The sequence below is a fragment of the Neolamprologus multifasciatus genome, chromosome 5 (genome assembly GCF_963576455.1).
Source record: "Neolamprologus multifasciatus chromosome 5, fNeoMul1.2, whole genome shotgun sequence".
NCBI classification, from domain to species: Eukaryota; Metazoa; Chordata; class Actinopteri; order Cichliformes; family Cichlidae; genus Neolamprologus; species Neolamprologus multifasciatus.
This window is the reverse complement of record NC_140443.1, coordinates 9,157,613-9,177,230: the sequence shown is the minus strand read 5'-3', so window position 1 is coordinate 9,177,230 and position 19,618 is coordinate 9,157,613. Positions and strand designations below refer to the sequence as shown.

The following is a 19,618-nucleotide window of genomic DNA, read 5'->3' as shown; positions in this document are numbered from 1 at the left end:
CTTGATTTGTGGGTTAGGTATCAAGCAACATTTGCTGCGTCACAGAGATCCCAGGAGGTCCTTAATAGTAACCTGGGAGTGTGCACTTGATCTTTCAAAAACAAGCTGTATGTCCAAAACATAGGGGGTGCTATTGAGTAATACAATAGCTGGCAATATTATTTGCTGTGCAGAGATGTTGACACACAGGTATTTTTCCTCTCGAATGACCACTCGGTGTTTTTCCTCTTTATATCTGGGCCTACTAAACCCTACGCTATATTGGTGGCATGGTCAAAGATAACCGGATTATAAAACTTAAATAAATTACTGACAGCCTTAAGCTGTTAGTCATAGTTTTGCAATCTTCGCTGTTACTGTAAATTGGAGCCATTTAGCAGATTTGTCACACTTTACTAGAGCTTGTAATGTACCCCTGCCAGAGCACAATAGGACACTGACACGCTTGATGTGATAACAGCGTTGTTGCTGTTGGCACTGAGGCGGCTGGTCTCTCCTACCTTCCTTATGACCTCAGTGAAGAAAGGTGTGGTCCCTCCTACTGCTAACCTGTCAAAGGGACAGAAGATAAGGTGCTTCGTTGCCTCTCAGAGACCAGGTGAAAATGAGACACACAGGCAGAGCAAACACCATCCTGTCAAGTGGATTTGTTCACTCAATGGGTGAATCAGCAGTAACCTCATGAGTTGCGAAACCACTGACAGGGAAATGGAAAGCGAGAGGAAGACAAAGAAGGGGAGGGGACCTTTTGAACTTTAATTATGTGTACTGAATAGAAACTTGACTCCCTAGGGAATGTCATTATGGTCGGTTTAAAACTGAGGTAGAGGTTACGGGAGAAAGCACAATCTGATCACCAAAGGAGGGTCGGGGTGGCCTCACAGCAAAACATCACAAAGGCTCATTTGCATTATCTTGAAAATATGAATCAAGTAATATATTCTGAATTAGGTTTTAAAGGCTGCCAGAGGCCATTCGATTATTCTTCTCTGGTGTGAGAATCAGGCCCCGTGTAGTCCTAATGTTTACCACTTCTTAAAAGGCTGACCAGCAGAAGCGACCCACTTTCACAGACAAGGAAACGTGACCTCAATAGTTATTTTGCCATTCTTTTGGGGGGGAGGCGATGGCTCTCAAGTCAAACAAACAGAAGCCTTCAACCCAGTTTTATTCAGACTTCGTGGAGAAATTTCACAACAGAGAGGTTACCAAAAACTACTACAAAACAATCCCTCTTTTAGAGCCGGAGTAAATGCAATTCAGCTGATTTCGGCTGGTCCAAAAATGGATGCGGCAAAGAGGTGCTTTTCAAAGACGAGAGAGGCCGTGTGAATCCATTGACGGATGTGTTTACAGCAGGGGGCCAGCATCACCTGTAGCCCACATAAGCCTTCAGAGAAATAGTGAGCGACCCACTGCCTCTTAAAACAGATCCCTCCTACACACAGATTACAGAATAGGAGGTGGCACAGAGCCGAGAGATGACAGTGCTAAATTTAAACTTGGAGCACTGCTGGCCTTGCCAGATGATGATGTATTAATAGATAAGTGTGAGGCAGCATTCATTTGCAGGTATTGTTAGCTGCTAGTACCTAATGTGCTGTGAAAGAGGCAAAAACAGCTGGAACTCACAAGTCTACGGGCACCTGCCATCATTATTAAATGCCTCCATATTTCTTGTTTTTAACTACTGTAAATACTTACGATTGAACAAATATAGGAAAGTGAAACAGTATCATAGCTTATTTGTGTTTTTCAGTATTTTTGTCCAAAATAACTTATCAGCAGGGAACACTAAACTGGTTTCACCTCTCTCAGAAAGTGAAATTTAATTTGTTTTTACAGCCATGTTTAAAATATTTTAAATCTGTGTATACTTTTCTCTCTACTTGTTTAACTCATAACCCCACTCTTGTTACCACCATGACATCTGATATTTCCCATCCCAACAAGAAGAGTAGGAGCCAGGACAACGTGATAAAGTGTAAATCAAGTCTTCCGCCTGTGGCGTTCCCATTTATTCCCACCCATTGTGCAGCAGATCCAATAAACAAAGTGTCAGGCTCATCTGAACGCGTTACGGCTCTAACCTCTCTAAACATTTTACAATTTGTTGCTCTGAAGTGGAGGTGATGCAACATAGGAGGAGACATCCAAGTTTTATAAGATCCAAATATTTGGAACTGTTAGGACATTGTCTGTACAGAAAAAAAAATCAACAGCAGATGAGGTCTAATAGTTCCAGACAGGTATCATGTGATTCTTTTTTCTTTTTTTTGCCTCAGCTCCTTTAATGGCAGTAAATGAAAAAGCAGTGAACGTCAACTTTAAAGTCAAATTAAAGTAGCTCTCCAATGTGTTGTGTACTCCACATATATACATTCACGTCTGTGAACCAAAATATTCTGTAGGTTTTTGTTAAGCAGCCCAATTGTTAAGGGTGGTTCAAAAACACATCACCTCGATGAGTTTGCCCCTCTCACTCCCGATAAATTAGGACCTCTAATCTGTAAGAGGATTAACCACCTACCCTGTTTACACGTGCACACAAGTACACAACCCCTCCCCCCACTGTCACACGCACACGGTGTCACACATATGTAGGCATTCAGCATTCATTTTACGTCACCTGCTCTAATTTGGCCCAACCCAGTGTCTCTCTCTGTGACACATTAACAGTCTGCTGAGATTGGGATTGTGTGTGTATCGATATATCGACACACACGCACTGGGGCACAGTTATGTTACCTGTAATCCTTTTTTAAAGCCGTTTGCCTATGATTTTAAAGGTGGTGATCGCATGCATCTTGATATTGTGACTTCAAATTAAACCACTAGTTGCGTAACTCAAACCGGAGTGATGCGCCTTTAACAAGCCGTAGATGGTCAGGTGACTTGGCAGGGGGAAAAAAACTGCTTCGATGCTGAAAGCAGCTTCTGCACACACAATAGATGGCGAGAAGAGCTTGTAGTAAAAAGAACAAGCGATCAGGACAGACGTAGATACAGAGTTCACTGCTATTACTGTGGCGTGGGAGGAGTCAGAATAAACAGGGCAAAGACGGATGAAAGGAGTGTCGCGGCCTTTAGACTACACTGTCTGCCTGAGTTACTCCTGAAGCTGGTGCTGTATTCATGTAAATACCGTGAGTTCCTGTCAAAACCAATAGCTTTGCATTTTGTTTGGACACAAATATATATCTGCATAATAGCACTGGCCGCCATATATTCCCTAATGTTTTTTTTACTAGTGCCAGTATAGTACAACTGCTTTTGTTTGTGAATACAAGACATTAAACTACAAGTGAGGAGGATTAGAGATTCACTGACAGGGAAATTATGCCTGAAAAACACATGATGGTTTTGGGATTAGTTTCTACGTCACATTTTCCCATCAGCAGAACGCAGTGAGCTGATATAGTGCAGGATCATGCCAGCCTTTTCATGCTCGACCCACAAATAGAACGTGGTGAGTTTCCACTTTATTTGTCTTGGTGTTGTGCTGTATTTCCAGCAGAAACCAGGAGCAGCAACAGAGAAAGTCTCAAATGAGTTCCCTATGGACATTATGTACTTTGCATACCTTATAGGGATGAACAACAGGAGTTCTTACTAATGAATAGTTACCTATTTCAGGACCTATTTTTCCCATTTTGCACCACAGTCAACTCCACTTGGACCAAGAGCAGGACTGGATGCCTGAGGCAGACCCAGGAGAGGCCACAGTATCCTATTGTGCCTTACAAAGAAATCCACGGGGAGCTGCAGCGATCTATTTTTCCACAGTATGATTCATCGACAATTTTTGTTAGAGTTCGTTTCTGGTGCCAAGCTGCTACTGTGCCCTTTATTACATTGAGATCACCTGATGCTCTCCTAATGCAAGATACTGAGCTGCTGTGTCATTCTGAAGTGTTCTGTCCATCAATCATTTCGTTGCTCTCAGTGTCTGAATCTTCCTGAGTCTGGAGTTCTTATTTAAATTTGTCTCCACTTGGAAAGTTTTAATTCTAAAGTAGTGACTTTTTAGCTTGAATCTTTGAACTTAAATCAAATGTGTCTGTAGCACATATTGCACATATTCAGTAAGCTGTACTTAGCATAAAGAGTCAGCTTCATCGTCAATAAGGGAAACAGTTGTATTTTTTTGTTTCAAAGTCATTATCTAAAAGTTAAAGGGATGTCCATCAAAAATGCTTTTATGTAATTTCAACACCACAGCACGAGTTCTCCCTCTGAAAAAGCCACAGATCAGTGCCTTAAAACAAAAAAAATTATGTTTTTCTCCACAATGTAGTCAAAACAAAAAGCTGTCATTTGTGAAACTAGTGTTACTGCCATTTCAAAGGGCATCATTAATTACATTGGGCAGGTGGCTATGACTTCAGGAAAGAACATCTGCCTAATGGGAAATTTAATTAGTATTATTTTTATTTGTACACAAATCAAATTTACTACCTTGTGGGCTGAGGTGCTTTGACAGTATTAGAACAAATCGGTTGCTAAAATGAAAATTCAGCATGTTGATTAACTTCATTGTCGTCTGATTCTCAAACACAAAATGTGCCAGAAACTCTGCTTTGATTTTGTGTTCCCAAGGACACTGAACAAATCAACTGTAAAATGATGTGCTCAAAGTGGTTACAGCAGTGTTTCTATTTATTTTATTTTCTAATTTCAGATGAGGACATGCCTTCAGGCAATGGATTCTCTCAAAGTTATCCTCCCCAGGGAACTGGTTTCAGATGGTGTCTTAGAGTGCAAAATCCCATCTAGCACCATTTGAAATCGGTGTTCTTGAGTGGGAACACACTTCGGAAATGATGTCACTGAACCATATTCTTCATTAGGTTGACAGAAAGTTTACTGCATTGTTTGTGTCATAAATTTAGATGTAGCTCTAGATTTCTTGTACATTTCTCCATGTAATATTCCAATCCTAATGCTCAGCAAATCAGAAAAAAACCCCACCAGTTTCATCCCAGTTCTCTGACCACTAGACCTCTTACCAAGGCTGACCGTTTTCCTCTGGTGTTCAGAGTTTCCATCATGTCTAGCACCATTTGAAATCGGTTACAATGTGGAGGGACTATCAACAAAGATTTTGCTTCAGTTGCAGATGGAATTCCACTAGATGGCAGCATTGCTCTACAATCTCCAGAATTGTCCAGGCTTGCCAATAAAGAATTCTTGAAGCAGTATATTATTGTAGGGTCTTTGCCTTATGATATAAAGCCTGTTGAGGCAGCTGTTGTTGTGATTTGGTGTTATATTACTGAACTGAACTGACAGTGAAAGATTTTCTGAGTAACCCCGTTCATTCAGGAGACCAAGAAGAAACGTGCAGGGTGAAGCAAAACTTTTTTTAAAGGATTAAAAAGGAAAAAAGACCTTTTGCCATGTTCCAGTCACTCAGCCATGTTATCTGCAAATTACAGACATGTCTTCTGAGTTTCTTCCAAGAACATAAAAAAGGGATTATATGCTTCAGTGGTTAACTGGTCCAGATGTTGTGGTATAGGGTTCATGTAGTTCTTTAAAATGTACATCTGTCCTTTAGTCATCGAAACAGTGTATTCCATTTAAATTATGCACTTGACAGTTTTTCTAAACAGTTTTAGCCTGACACTAACACTATCAATATTATCTAATTATGTGTAATATATTTTGTTTTTAAACTTTTTGGATTAATTTAGTAACAATACTGTTTTTAGGGAGAGAGAAGCTCAGCATCAGCCACTGAATCATTTTTTAATTATAGCCTACAGTTTATCCAGTGTTCATGCAGGATTTGTTTTTCTTGTTTATGAGCTTCAAGCTAAATTATTGCATGTAATCATATAATACGTGCCTGACAGACTCTCACGCGCTTCATTTACCTGGACGCTAGATGGGGAACAAGAACCAGTATTAGCCTAAAACATTAAGCCACTAAATGGCAACCTTTTCACCCTCTACACGTCACGTAGCTGACACATGCATTAAAACTGAGGTCTTTTTGAATAAATTACTGAAAATTCTTAATTAAAATTTCTGAGTGATTAACCTCACCTAAGAGGGTTCAGAAATGCATAATTTGAAAAGGTTAATAGTAGGAATCAATCTAACCACTACATAAAGATTAATTTAAGTCTGTATTTACATCACAAATCAGACTAAATTTGACCACTATATAGATATTTCTTTTCTCGTTACCCACCTATTTACACTTAAAGAGTCATATTTCATACTATATTATGTGAAGTATCAAAACTGACATGATAAAAAAGTGCACAGGCTGCCAATGAGAGTTTTGCTTTGTTTCTTTCTGACAACAGCTACACTCCAATTGAATTTTGCTCTTTGTAACTATGAGTACATACTGTCTTTAAGAATTATATCTAAAAGAGCTACAGAATGATTAATTATAGTCACTGACCAGTCAGGTAACACACTTATTACAGTTCAGTAAATGTTAGGCAGGATTTACTATCAGGTTCATGAATTACAGATCTGCCACCACTTCTAACATCCTTTGCTTATGTTGAACCATCACCAGCTGAAAGGTCTCCTTACTGCTTCCCGAATCCTCCTCTGACATTTTCTCTTAAAAGAGAGTAACAGGGTTAGCTGCTAAGTGGTGTCATCTAACACAGCTTTTTTATTGATTTCCCGCTGCTAGCTTTAACAAAAAAAGTGTGAAGTCTAGGTAAAATAAAATGGCATGAAAGAGGCTACTGAAAGGCTGTCATCGAATGGGGTAAATCTCAATTTGACCTTATTTTCATCTGTTGTGTCTGGAAAGAAGGAAACCGGGGAGATGAAGCCGTCATCAGAGTGAGTTTCTATATCAACAGCACACAAAAACATACTTCACTGTCCACCCACTTACTTTACTTCCACTATAAAGAAAAAGTGAGTCATAGGGAGTTTGTTAAACATGACGTCATCTGCCTCATCCATTTGTGACCAAGCCCTGTTCTGTGGTCTAGTAAGACTAGTATCACTGCTTGCTTAAAATTATATAATTTGCCCCTGACCTCAGCAGCTGCAGGAAGAAAACTGACAAATGACAGATTGGTCATGGCAGACACAATGTTTAGAAGCCCTGCAGTCATTTTATTACCAAGACAACACTTATGGACTAAGAAGAGAATATCATAACCTCTTAAAAATGAGAAGTTGTTGTCATTAACTTAAAAAAACAAAACAAAACTTGGCTTGTAAAGCTTTGATTAGTCTGGAATCACCACTTGTTTACAGCGGCCAATGTTAACTAACATTAGCAAGCTTCAGATATCTGTCACCAAAGCTGTTTGACATTTTAGTTCTGTATTTATACTAATGTTAATGTTAGGGACTATTGCAAAAACAACTTGTAAGGCATTTCATCAAGCTGAGTCTGTTATCTGATGAGCGGGCTCGCGCAGAGCACAGACGCAGATGGAAACAAACAATTTTCTTTAGCCTTTACTGGCTAAAGTACAAGTCAAAATCCAAAAAGAGGCAAATAAAGCAGAAACCTCGATGACAAACTCATATGCACCTGAAAAACTGGGAACAAAGCTATGTGGAAAAAAGGAAAGGGGGAAAAAACAGTAAGTAAAATCAAAACAACAGACAAGAGAAAGGTTCAAAGTAAAACAGAAAGTGGTCAGAGGACAGCTGAGACAGAGATAGGAACCTTAACAGTAAGAATGAGAGAAAATACAGTAGAAACAAATATGTAATATGGTCCAAAACAGAAAAAACAACACCTCAGGACGATGACAGCATCTAAAGAAATTGTATTGACATTTGGCACACTAAAAGTCAGTGTGAAATGGTGGGCAAGCGTCCTTGCCTTCTGAAATCCATCTACTGTTAGAAAAAATGTGGAGGGAGTATAACCTAGACTCCCTCTATAACCTATAACCTATGCACAAAACTCTTGAGTTGCATTTAACCGTTTAGACTGAGCATTTAACGTTGAGAATGTCCACAGTTTGTAAAAAGTTATACAAAAGCCTTTAGAGAAAAAAAATGCTTCTGATTAGAAGCAACACTACACTGAAAAACTATCTCATTGTCTCAAAAGTCTCATTGTAAGTAATATAAGTACATCACAAGTGTTAATATAACTAACAGTAATGGTTTCCATATTGTTGAAGGTGCTTGCAGTAAAAGCATGTAAACATTTACAGTGTGATACAGATGGTGGGGCATCCCTGTTTAACATCTGTTTTTTGTCTAATTCTCAGTCCTCAGTGGGAACCATTTATCGCTTGTCTTCAGCTTAAAGATTTCCATCCGCCCCACTCATGAGAACAATTTTAAAGAGGGGTTTCCTCATTCTCCTTTCCACCACAAAACAGTTATGCCAAAGCCACTCTCTAATTTCCCTCCATATTTTGTGTAGCCCTGGAAGTGCTTTAGACAACACACGTGAATCATAAACAAAAGTATGCATGCCCTCTCTTCCTGTTTGGCTAGTGGTTTACTTCACAATTACACGTTTTCATCAGTCTGACGTTTTGCCTTTTCTTGTTTACCTCATGTGTAAAACTGCATCATTTCCACTGTTACAGTGCTCCCACCCCCACCCCAGCTTTACCATGTTGCTGGAAAATAACTACCCAGTGCCCCTCATCCGCAAAAACATTTCCTCCCCTTTGTGTTGTGACATAATCCAAAAATTAATTATGATCTTGAGAAGTTCATGTGATGGGAGCCAGCCTAAAGCCCACTTGTCCATTTGATTTAAAACTTGCTAAATAAATGTTTGATTTTTTTTGACAATAACATAACAAGCTTATGAACTAAAATTAATAATGTCTGAATTTCTATTATATGAACAGAAAAAGAAAGAAAACTATTAGGAAACCCACAAACAGAGATAACAGGACCACATCTTTTTTTCTTCACAAACACGACAAAAGCTCATGGAAGTCTAATGGAAAATCAAGAGGAGCTACTTTTAAATATGCATAGCACATGGAACTCAGAAAGCCAGGGTTTTATCACTTCCTTCCTTTATTTTTCTTTCCTGTAAATCTGCTCGTGTGGTTCTTTTGAAAGATTTTCTGACAGTGACAGTTTTTTTAAGGTTTTATGACAGTGATGATGCATAGTGAACCGCTATGGGTGTGGCAGGTCAGTGGAAAAACAAAGTTAAAGAGTAGGCAGAATAAATGTTACAGATTTTGGTGAGTGGAACACTTGGTCAGACACGAAAGACAACCAGCCTGTTTTCTGTTTTCACTTGGTTTTTCCAACTTTCCATTCGTTTTTGTACTTCTGTATTTGTTATTTGATTGTTAAAGCTACAGAAGAGGGTCGGTAAAGTTGGCTGGTCAATATATGCAAATTAGACAGAAAACTGTTTTTGTTAACTGCACAAATGAGTATTGTTGAAAATCACAAGACTGGTGGGAATTAAAGGATCAAGGCTGGTAATTAAAGGGTAAGCCACTTTGATGACAACTAGGTGACTAAGCCTTTTAAAAGACTGGCCAATATTGTGAGTTCCTCATGCGTCATCCCTCCCCAGACGCTGGATTTGTCATCATGTTGTTAGAGGGTTTGTTGTAATGTTCTGTTCAAAGGAGAAGCCCAATGAGATTCTTCATTCTTAATCATGATAACAGCATGGCTTTAGGGGTGGCAATGTTGGTCTGAAATTGTTACAAAATGTTTTGATGGATTGATGATTAAATTGTGCAAAGGCTTTAGGTGCCAGGAAACAGAATTACTTTGACAATCCAAGGAATTTTCTTTTCATTTAATATCTGTGGTTTTGACTCAGTTGGTGGATGGTTTGCAAAAACAAACAAACATGTCTCTGTGTTTGTGTATTTGTCCCCCAACTCCTGCTAGCCTAGGAGTTAAGCAACCACACTTGACACACATGCAAATCTGAGGCCCTTGAAGGTTCGTATCTATATCAAATCTTATATAGCATTACTGTGTTGCCTAACAACCATTTAGCAATGAGCTAAATGGGTCTGTTTCTTTATGCACCTTATATAAGGATTGTCATTTTAATTTCATGACAGTAACATCTCTTTAAAAAACAGAGTACAAGTCCTATTAACCGCGTAGTAATGAGATAGAATGACAAATTTTTAGCATTTTTAGCATGTACATTTCTCCATGTAATCCTAACACCTATTTTGTTTCCTTACCTTCTTTTTTTCCCCTGAGTATATTAGTCGCCACCCAAAGTCCAGCACCCTGAGGCTATATGAGCAACAGAAAGAGGACAAAGTTTATTGAGTGTAAGAGCCACAATTTAAGACAAATCATGGAGCATCTGTGAATACATCAATAAGACGGCCCCTTTAGATGGCTGCTCCAGAAATGCCTCGGGCAACTGAAGACAGACAGTGATGTGTGCTATGGGGGATTGCATTTATTAAATTTTTTTTTCTGCAGAGGCATTTTCAGTTGTTTATTTGTCACATACTGCAACTGGATGTCTCAGTGACGTGATTTTTGTTTTGCTCAACAAACAATGGCTTCAAAGGAAGAAAAACTTTTATAGGACAAAAATTTTTTTGTTTTGTTTTTGTTACAATAAGAAAAACAGACTCCTCAGATGTATCCTTTTAATACAAAAAAGTCCAACGCAAAGTGGACATGCGACCAGTGAGAAAACCTTATAAATTTTGTAAATTTCATTTTTAAGGTGTCTTATGGTGAATTGTTGTTTTTGCCAAGACTGTCAAGGTTTCTGAGAAAAACAAAAACCACTTCCCTCTGATAATTAAATGTCTGTCAGCATAACTAAGACAACTATATTAATGAAGGCGTATCCTGCCGTGAGATAGAGCTGAAGTATTACACTGAATGAAATACAACACTTGAGCAGGATACAATGAAACAGTCATCATCACATTTTATTTTGGGCTTGTCTCTGTATGGATCCACACCCTTGTCAGCATAATGGCTTTGTGCTAATCTGTTGACATGACAGTGAATGCATTCACTGAGGCTCTCCTCCTAGGAGAGAAACTTTTACATTTTAAGGTTTGATGAAGACTTCATCATGTTCTTTAACCTGCATAATAGTAACATGCACAACAAAAATTAGGTTATAAAATCTTTCTCTTATCTAGTAGATTATTTTCATTTTCACAACAGCTTCTCAATCCGTTCAATGAACCCATTCAGTTATATTTGTTTATCAATTTTGCTCCTTGGTCTTGGAAATTCCTTTCATATTTAATAGAGCCAAATCTTGCCTGATCAAAGAGGAAAAAACTAAAGAACATAATGAGAAAAAAAACTACACAGCCCTTTTCTCATGGGAGTGCAGTTTACTCTTTTTTTCCGCAGCTTAGATCTCAACAATAGACAATGATGAAAAGAAAGTCAGGAGGCAAAGAATGCAGCTGATTGTATCTTTAGAAGTCACCACTTCATTCTACTCACTGAATTAACCACACTGTATGCACTGCATCCCTTTCTAACCTCCTTTCTTCTGGCCAAATGAAACAACACATTAACATATAACATGACATGTAAAGTTATGGTGGTAAAATTGATCAAAAGCTGCAAACAAAAAAATGTTTTCGCAAGAACAACAAGAAAACAACATTATTGTATTTACTCTGTTTTATAACATAAATAATATATAAGCAGCAATAATAAAGTACAATAAAATATTTACAAATTTCTTTTAAAATAATGCAAAAATCAAATATAATATTACAAAAGGCAATCCAAGTTTGATACTTTAACTATGTAAGCTCAGCAGGGTGGATTATCTGCCAAATGAACTGCGGCAACAATGAAAGTAAGTTGTCTTTCCCCGTCAACTCAGAGAGGCACTGTTACAGTTTGATGGTACATCCTTGGGCCTTTTCATAAAGGTGAAATTCCATGTGAACTAGTGTAAAAAAACAGCAAAAAAACAAAACATTAAGTTGACCTTCATTCACAAAGTAATGCAAAAAGGGAAATGATGCATCATTCTTTTTTAGGCTTCGATACAACACTAGCAATACTAATATTAACAACCTGAACTTACAGACAGAAAAATGGTTAAATATGTCTCTGGTGTATTTTGATGGTTTTATACAGATACCTGGGTGAGGCAGGCAATCTAAAGATTTTGGAAGTGTAATAACCCCGGCTTCTGGTCTTCTCTGGTGTCATATGAGCTATGGTGCCATTAAATAAGGAATTTGCATCAGAATTATGGAGTTATATTACTTTTATGTTAAAAATTTATTAGTTTTATTGCATTCTTAATTGGCAATAAAAAGTGTTAGGTGTTAGTCAATTCAACATTGAGAAATTAATTACTTAACAAAATGACTCTGTCATTGAATGTATATATGAGATCAATGTAGCCTTAATGACTGAACAGTTTAATGACTGAACACTTTAAACCTAGATTCTTTCTAACGGCTAGTAGAGGAAGACTCTTGTCACCACAAAAGAAAACTCAGTTGTAAATAGAAAAACTACCCTTTGGATCCCTTCATCAGTAAACACTTTCCTGGTGAGTTTTTGGTCTTAATCACTTGTTTGTCAGGTAGGTTTTTCGTAACCTTACCATATAAAACACTTTGAGGTGACTGTAAGATTGAATTGAATTTGAATAGTTTAACATCTTGTGTTGTATGGTTGTAAAAACCTAGCAAGATATCTACTCTTCAATCATTTATACAGGCGATCCTAGTCGTCTTGGTTTGGACAACCATTCAATAAACACAGTTGTTGTCAATCAAACAAATTCCCAAAAACAATAAACATGAATCGAACCTCTTTATTGCAAAAAAATGTGAACAATATTTATTGCTTTGTATGTCTATATAAGTATTCTACATAAAAACAATGTCATCTGTTTTCCTGTCATAGGCCAGTTTTGCCGGGGGAGATAACATTGCTTTATGTTAATGCGATGTGGTTTTGATACATTTTGATTGACAATGAGCCATATGACCCATATGAGCCATATCATATGCTGTGTCGTCAGTTTATTAGTTATATCTGCTCTATGTTCATCATGCCAGATTTTAAAAAAAAGACAGGTGAAGGTAAAAATGCTCAGGTTGTTGTGGTACTTCACAAACTAATGGAGATGTAAAGGCAGCTAGGTCCATCTTTTTTAAGCATTCTGTGGGCATAAGCAGCAAAATATCTATCCATCCATTTGCTAAATTTATTATAACAAATGTTCTGATTCCTTATGGCTGTGACATACAAATCAGCAAAAAAACAAAGAAAGAGATTTTGTTTTTTTGCTGATTTGTATGTCACAGCTGTTTTTGTTAAAGGATTTCCTCCTGACTTCCCTCATTCCTCAGCAGTCCGGAAACACACACACGCACATCTGAATTTCAAAGACTAAAATGTAGTGGATAGATTTAAACTGCTGCAGCATATTGACGATATATTACTGTACAAGTCCATATAGGTTCTGAAAATACAGCTCTAAATATTCAAAGGTCAAAAGAGCAGAGCATGCAAAGAGAAGTAGCAGAGGCATATAGAGTAAAATCAAATGTAAGCCATGCATGATGAAGTTAAGAGTAAAAAAAATGGAACTTACCCTTTTCTTCTCATGTTAAACTTGTGCAATAGGATAAAACCTATAATTACACCTGCAAAAAAAAAAACATTAAATAATATTTTGGTTTTGTTCTCATTTCCACAACAAAATGCACTATATAAATTCCAAAAGAAACAATATACATTACCTAACAAAACCACAGCACCAATGACCACAGCAGCCACTGTTCCTGGAAAATGACAAGCAAGGTTAAACGCACATGGAAAAAAATACAATAAATGTTTCTTATTAAAACTGGGGTTAAAAAACTCACCACTATCCGTGGCAGTATTTACATTCCCATCATCCATGCCTGCAAACAAATATACAAAAAACAAACAAACAACCACAGTTTTAGTATTAGGGCAACAAGGAGATAGATAGATAGATAGATAGATAGATAGATAGATAGATAGATAGATAGATAGATAGATAGATAGATAGATAGATAGATAGATAGATAGATAGATAGATAGATAGATTTCACAATTTTCACATTTCATAATTTAGTGTTCTCAGCCAGAGAGCACAAGCACAAAAATGTTAAACTATGCAAGTTAAAGTCTAAGTACATTTTGTATTAAAAAATTAATGTGTTATATGCACATGAATAATCTATGACCGACCTATCTCATGGCTTTATATTAGCTGTCAACTCATGAGACATTATAATCAGTTACAAAGTATCAAAATCTATGTTGTTCAAAGTCTTTGAGAACCTTTATATTCTTTCCACAAAGTAATTACATTCAGTGGTGTACAATATGCAATTTGGTAGTCAATGTAACGTAAAATCAGGCCAAAATATTAAAAAAGAAGGTTCAAATGCTTGAGTGCTTTATAAGACATCTCTCTACCTTGAAAGGATGATGATGTAGTTGACAGAATACCGGTAGAAGTAGCTTTTTCTCTGAAAACTTTTGAACAGCACAAATAGAATAATTCTTCCCAAGTTTCAACAAAGCTTCAAGAAACGTTAAATTTTTCACTTTAAATTTTTAAGTATCAACAGGATAACAGTAGGTCTATATGAAAAGTCGTTTCTGAGATGCATGCAACATGCACATAATAAATTCATGCTCCTGTGATTAAACAGTATCAATTCAGAGCTTTTCTGTACCTTTTGGTAAAGTTGAGAGATTTGGTATTGAACTGGTTGTGACAGTTTGAGTTCTGTGAACTGTGGGTGCAGCAGAGGAATCTGAAAACGTGGATACTTTTGCGTCAGTTGTTGTCAAATCCGTTATGGCAACTAGCACGAGGAAGAGAAAAATTGCTTTTTAATGGAAGAGGTAAAACCACATAATTTATAATTATTCTCTATATTTCAATATATATAATTCTGTAAAACCACTGTTATCCATTATTTCTCTTTATATACCTAGTGGTCGAGAAGTAGTAGCTGGCGCTCTTTTCACTTCTGTCAAATAGGAATAAAAACAGAAAACACTTTCTATCATATCATGTCAAAGGAAAAACTAAAATGAAAAAGCACAGCAGCAGCAGCTGTTGCTCCTTCACATAGCTCCCCCCCCCCCCAACAACTCTTGTGGGGAAAATTTACACTTTAGTTAATACAATGTTAGGTTATTATTAGAATTAGTGTGCCAGTACATGGATGGAGAACATTTATAAAAGGTAAATATTAAAAGCTGAAGATAATGGCAAATCGATACATAATCAATAATATGACATGGTTTGAAAGTGGTCAGCATAAAGAACATTCATAAAAACTACGTTGAAGAATACAAAAACATCTGTATCCTAAAATAATGTAATATTCTCAAAACATTATGACCACCTCGACCTGCTTTGCATCATAACATTAAAAGTAACAAGTAAAACACACTGATGCATCAGCCTTACCATTGCATACAGGTTGATCAGGACTGTAGTCACCAGTTTCATCGCATACAACAGTATCACTCCCTATGAGGGTGTATCCTTCATGACAGGTATAACGTATGGTATTGTTGTATTCTGGGTCATCTCCAGAATCCCATGAAGTTTTGCCATTGGCTATTGCAGGTTTGTCACATGTTACAACTGAGAAACAGAAAAACCTCTTTACTCCAAAAAAAAAATCACAAAATGATCACAAAGTAACACATTTTACTCCTTATATATATAATGGCATTAATAACTGACATTGAGAAAAAAGTAACAGAATAGAGGACTGGAGGAATGTTTCTGAAGAAATGCTTATCTTAGAAACATTAAGTAACAGTTTTGACCAGTTCTATGACTGATAGCTAACAAATGAAGACATTTACTTTCGCAAGAAGCTTTGCCACTCCACCCTCGATCATAGCACTCTTTGAAGCTCGACCCGCTAATCTGGTAACTGTAAAAAGAGAGAGTGAAAACAAAGCTGCTTTGTTAATTTAAGCAAATGTTCATCCTTAACAGTCATAAAATTGCAATGCACTGAAAAAACATTTTTATAACTGAATCAATCACTGTTGTTAGAAGGAGAGCCAAGTTTCTAGCCAGTGAAACCACAAAGTAACATCTTATGACAACCAATCTATTTGTTTTTCATATGTATTTTGTTTTCTTTAGAAACATTTTCCATTAGCCAATGCATTCCATTGCACAGACATCAGTCATTTATCAGTACTTTGTGCCAGACAACTTTTAGCACTACAGCATGAAGAAATGCAATGTTTGGAAATGAACATTAATATTTTAGTTATTTTTGTATGTCACTACTTCATGATTTTCATTTTTCTTTTTGGATTTTCTTATATTTTAACACAATGCTCAACCAGATAAGTATGAGAAGGTGAAACAGGTTTATACTTGCCCTTTTTCACAAGTTACTTTTACTAGAGCACCAAACAGAGTACCCCCACTTGTATCAAACTTCATATGTGGCTTTGGTGGAGGTTGACCACAGTCTTTCTCTGTAGCATAAAAAACAAACAACAGATATCACTACAGGTGTTTCAGGCTGTACATCAACTCACAAAATAACAGTAGTAGACAAGACTTACTCTTGCAGATGAGCTCTAACTCAGTCCATTGATCATTAATGCAAGTTATAAATTCAGAGCCGCTTTCTTTAATATATCCACTAGAACACTCTAATGTGACCATAATATTCTCTGGGAAAACATTCTTTAGAAGTGATTCATTGGTTAGGACAGTATTGTAACCTCCCTCAGGTTTAGGACAGTCACCTGGAAGTAAAAAAAATGGTTTAAAATCAGTAATCATGACAATTAAAAACTAAACATAAAAATTTGATTAAAATGATTAAAAATGTAAATACAAATTCAGCCAATATCATACATAACTTATAGGCTTTAGTGGAAGACATGAATGAAAATAATCTGTCGATCCTAATTCCTCATCAGAAATCGCTTTTTTAGTAAGGCAACTTCTATAAATAACCTAATGGAGAGGAATAATATAACTTCCTTCGATGAAGTTTGTGTTAACATCCTTATTTTCAGTTAGTCACATTTTGTTACTTGTATAAAAACACTGAAAACATAGGTTCCTATCATCATAATACAGAAAAATCTATACCCTTAGTGATGAGATGCACTTAATTCTTAATACTAAGTTTTCCAATGAATATTTAAGAAAAAAAGAGATAATGTTGCCCCACAAAAATGTGTTTTCCTGCATGCTTTCTTTCTTGCACACACAGGAAGAGATTCCCCATATTTCCTAATATTTCCCAACAAAGGGGGAGAGTGTAAAGCCTAAAGCCAGGTGCTTGTTTACAAAAGTCTTTGGTCTTTGCAATGCAAATGCAGGTGTACAATGTATTTGATCATTCTATATCTATAACAGACAAAGGGTTAGACTGATATAAGTAAGCTTACATTCACAAGGTTTTGGAGCAGGTCTATTTTATAAAAATTGAGAGAACCCCAAGAGGAAATGAAACTGATGTTAGAGTATGCAGCCAAGAACTAAAGCCTTATTCATTCATTCAGTTAAAACCTGCTTTGTTTTTTTTGGCATGCACAGATTGTAGAGATTGATTTTGGAATGTCTGAATGGCAAACAAAAAAATAAACATAGAAACAAGAAAAGTTCCTACCAACATATCTACATAGATACAATTTGATTTTAAAAACAAATCTGATTAACCCTGGGCTTTTTGTACTACAAAGGCGGTTTACTTCTTACTAAAGTATATCTTACCGCAATATAACTTATCCTCCAAACCTAACCTACCTCAGGTTAGATTAGCGATCAGTAGATATGAAATCTGAGCCTACTGACTAATCAGTCATGACTTTTCCAGAGAAGATCTTCTGATTTTGTCTGGAAAAAAGACTACCCTACTGTCTGCAGGTGTTTTGTAAAAGATATGAAAACAAGGCCACTTACATTACATCACATTTGTATGTACACTAAACCACATTGAAATTCTACTTTTAGGTTTATTCTTTACTACCTCTCTCACGAGGCTGTAACAAACAACAAGAACTAAAACTTCCTTCTAAATATTAATTTAATCAAAAATTCATTATAATCCATGAGATTCTCCTGTGTCTTGATACAGGAGCTATATAGCTGATAAAGCTGTAATATTGATAAATGTGTTAACGTATACAGTTAGAATTTGGGGTCACTTTCTTTTCTGGCTTCAAAAAGCCTAAACATATGTGGTTGGTGCATAGTAATGAAATTTAAATCACAGGGGCCTTTTTGTTTGAAGAAATGTTGACTAATCTTGGCATTTGTAAATGGATACTTGCTGTTATATTATAAAAGAAATACTTAACCAAAATGACAAGAAAAAAATGGTTCACTGTAGGTTCATTGTGCTGTGATGGTTGTATGTAGGTTTGTAATGTATGCGTGCTCGCAGAGGTCATTAGTTCATTGGAATAAAGCCACCCCCACACATGGCTCAATGTATGGTGCCTCAGTGTGTGCGTGCTTATATGTATCAACATGTGTAAGTAGATATGGCTATGGCTTTGTACTGTCAACATTCTCTAATTTAACTCAAATGGCAAGCTAATGGAAAAAAAATACATCGAAATACACTGAGTATCTGGTCATGGAACTACACTCCCTTTAAGCAGACTTGAGTTCTAACTTGGGAATGTCTGGTTACTAAATACATAGTATTTAACACGTGATCACATGGATCTCTGTTGCTACTGATGTTGTTTTTTTCTACAAAATAAGAAAATGAGTAACCACTTGTGACTAATTAAAAATACCAAGATTGATTTCAATTATATGTGCTTCAACTTAGTGTAAATCAGATATTTAGCAGGTGAAATAAATGTTAAACTTACTTTTGAGGGTAAACCTAGTTATTAAAACGTTAAATATGTTGTTTGAACAACAAATTGTGGCAATTTTCTTCTCTCTCAACAGACTAGGTATAGTATGTTATCATATTATAATGCTGAACCAGGCATTCACCTGTCCATCTTGGTAATGTAAGTGTTAATAAGTAACCATGGATTTCTTATTTCAGTAGGTCTTCCCACTGGAAATGTTAAGAGGTCATTAATAAATCTAAATCTAAAGTTGTGGATAAGTAAACCTAGGTAAACTGAACTAAACAAACAACTACTAAAAAATATAAGAAAAAGAAAAACTTTCTACTTTTTGGTAGTCTTAGCTTAACTGACATCTTCGCTCGAAATATTATTTCTCACTTTCTAAATTAGTTTACTTCAAAATAATCGCAGGAGTGCGCTGTATGGTAGAGTAGTAGGTATTTCTCATCATGACAATTTATTTCAAATATTCGTGTCAGCTAGTAGTATTCAATGTGAAATGTATAAAACTGTATAACTGTAAATATCTCAACAGCTGCTGATCATTTCAGAGATATTCATAGAAGTTGGCGACTTTTCTTTTCCTCTTGCTCAGACAGTAAAAAAAATGTAGCATAGCTCTCTTAGTTAGAGTTTTCCTGTGACTTGGTTGATAATTATTATCTCATTAAGCAGACTCCCCCGAGAATGGTGTTACTACTGACCTGCTGCCTTTACGACCAAGAGGTACATTAATAGCAGGGACTTGAGTCTTCGCTGTGTGTCCAATAGAGTTTCCATGTCGCAGAAGGAGAAAAAAGATCCTGGTCCAACTCTGGAAAATCCTTACGTTAAC

The 19,618-nt window shown here is 36.5% G+C and overlaps 2 protein-coding genes and 1 long non-coding RNA gene across 5 annotated transcripts in view; 1 reads left to right on the top strand and 2 right to left on the bottom strand.

The window, feature by feature from the left end:
- LOC146518026 (uncharacterized) overlaps positions 1-4,743 on the bottom strand; it is a 26,603-nt gene extending 21,860 nt beyond the window's left edge. The window contains exon 1 of the mRNA XM_085159962.1: positions 501-4,743. The gene's annotated coding sequence lies outside the window, so the exon portion shown is untranslated. The remainder of the gene's footprint in view (positions 1-500) is intronic.
- The window catches only part of LOC146518025 (uncharacterized), a 12,715-nt gene extending 837 nt beyond the window's left edge, over positions 1-11,878 (top strand). Inside the window, exon 2 of the long non-coding RNA XR_014874142.1 lies at positions 4,682-11,878. This is a non-coding gene — a long non-coding RNA (uncharacterized LOC146518025). The remainder of the gene's footprint in view (positions 1-4,681) is intronic.
- Positions 10,833-19,618, bottom strand: LOC146518024 (complement decay-accelerating factor). 3 transcript variants are annotated; one of them, XM_085159965.1, is made up of 13 exons: positions 19,488-19,618; positions 16,516-16,701; positions 16,326-16,425; positions 15,793-15,863; positions 15,386-15,565; positions 14,901-14,939; positions 14,640-14,771; positions 14,377-14,436; positions 13,794-13,832; positions 13,668-13,709; positions 13,520-13,571; positions 12,047-12,122; positions 10,833-11,848 (listed from the first exon to the last, which is right to left on the bottom strand). In XM_085159965.1, the coding sequence occupies exons 1-12, from the start codon at positions 19,561-19,563 to the stop codon at positions 12,065-12,067; spliced, it is 1,035 nt and encodes a 344-aa protein (XP_085016091.1). In that variant the 5' UTR covers positions 19,564-19,618; the 3' UTR covers positions 10,833-11,848; positions 12,047-12,064. The 3 variants fall into 3 exon arrangements, with proteins under 3 accessions (XP_085016091.1, XP_085016092.1, XP_085016094.1); XM_085159966.1 differs by lacking the exon at positions 12,047-12,122; XM_085159968.1 differs by lacking the exon at positions 14,377-14,436.

What these genes read in the sequence shown, in the direction of transcription:
- LOC146518024 (XM_085159965.1), bottom strand. Translation starts at nt 19,563, where the DNA reads ATGGAAACTCTATTGGACACACAGCGAAGACTCAAGTCCCTGCTATTA. An exon ending in TCTCTCAACTTTACCAAAAG is followed by an intron (nt 14,437 to 14,639) that starts GTACAGAAAAGC and finishes GCTGTTCAAAAG; the next exon opens with TTTTCAGAGAAAAAGCTACT. An exon ending in AAATACTGCCACGGATAGTG is followed by an intron (nt 13,710 to 13,793) that starts GTGAGTTTTTTA and finishes GTCATTTTCCAG; the next exon opens with GAACAGTGGCTGCTGTGGTC.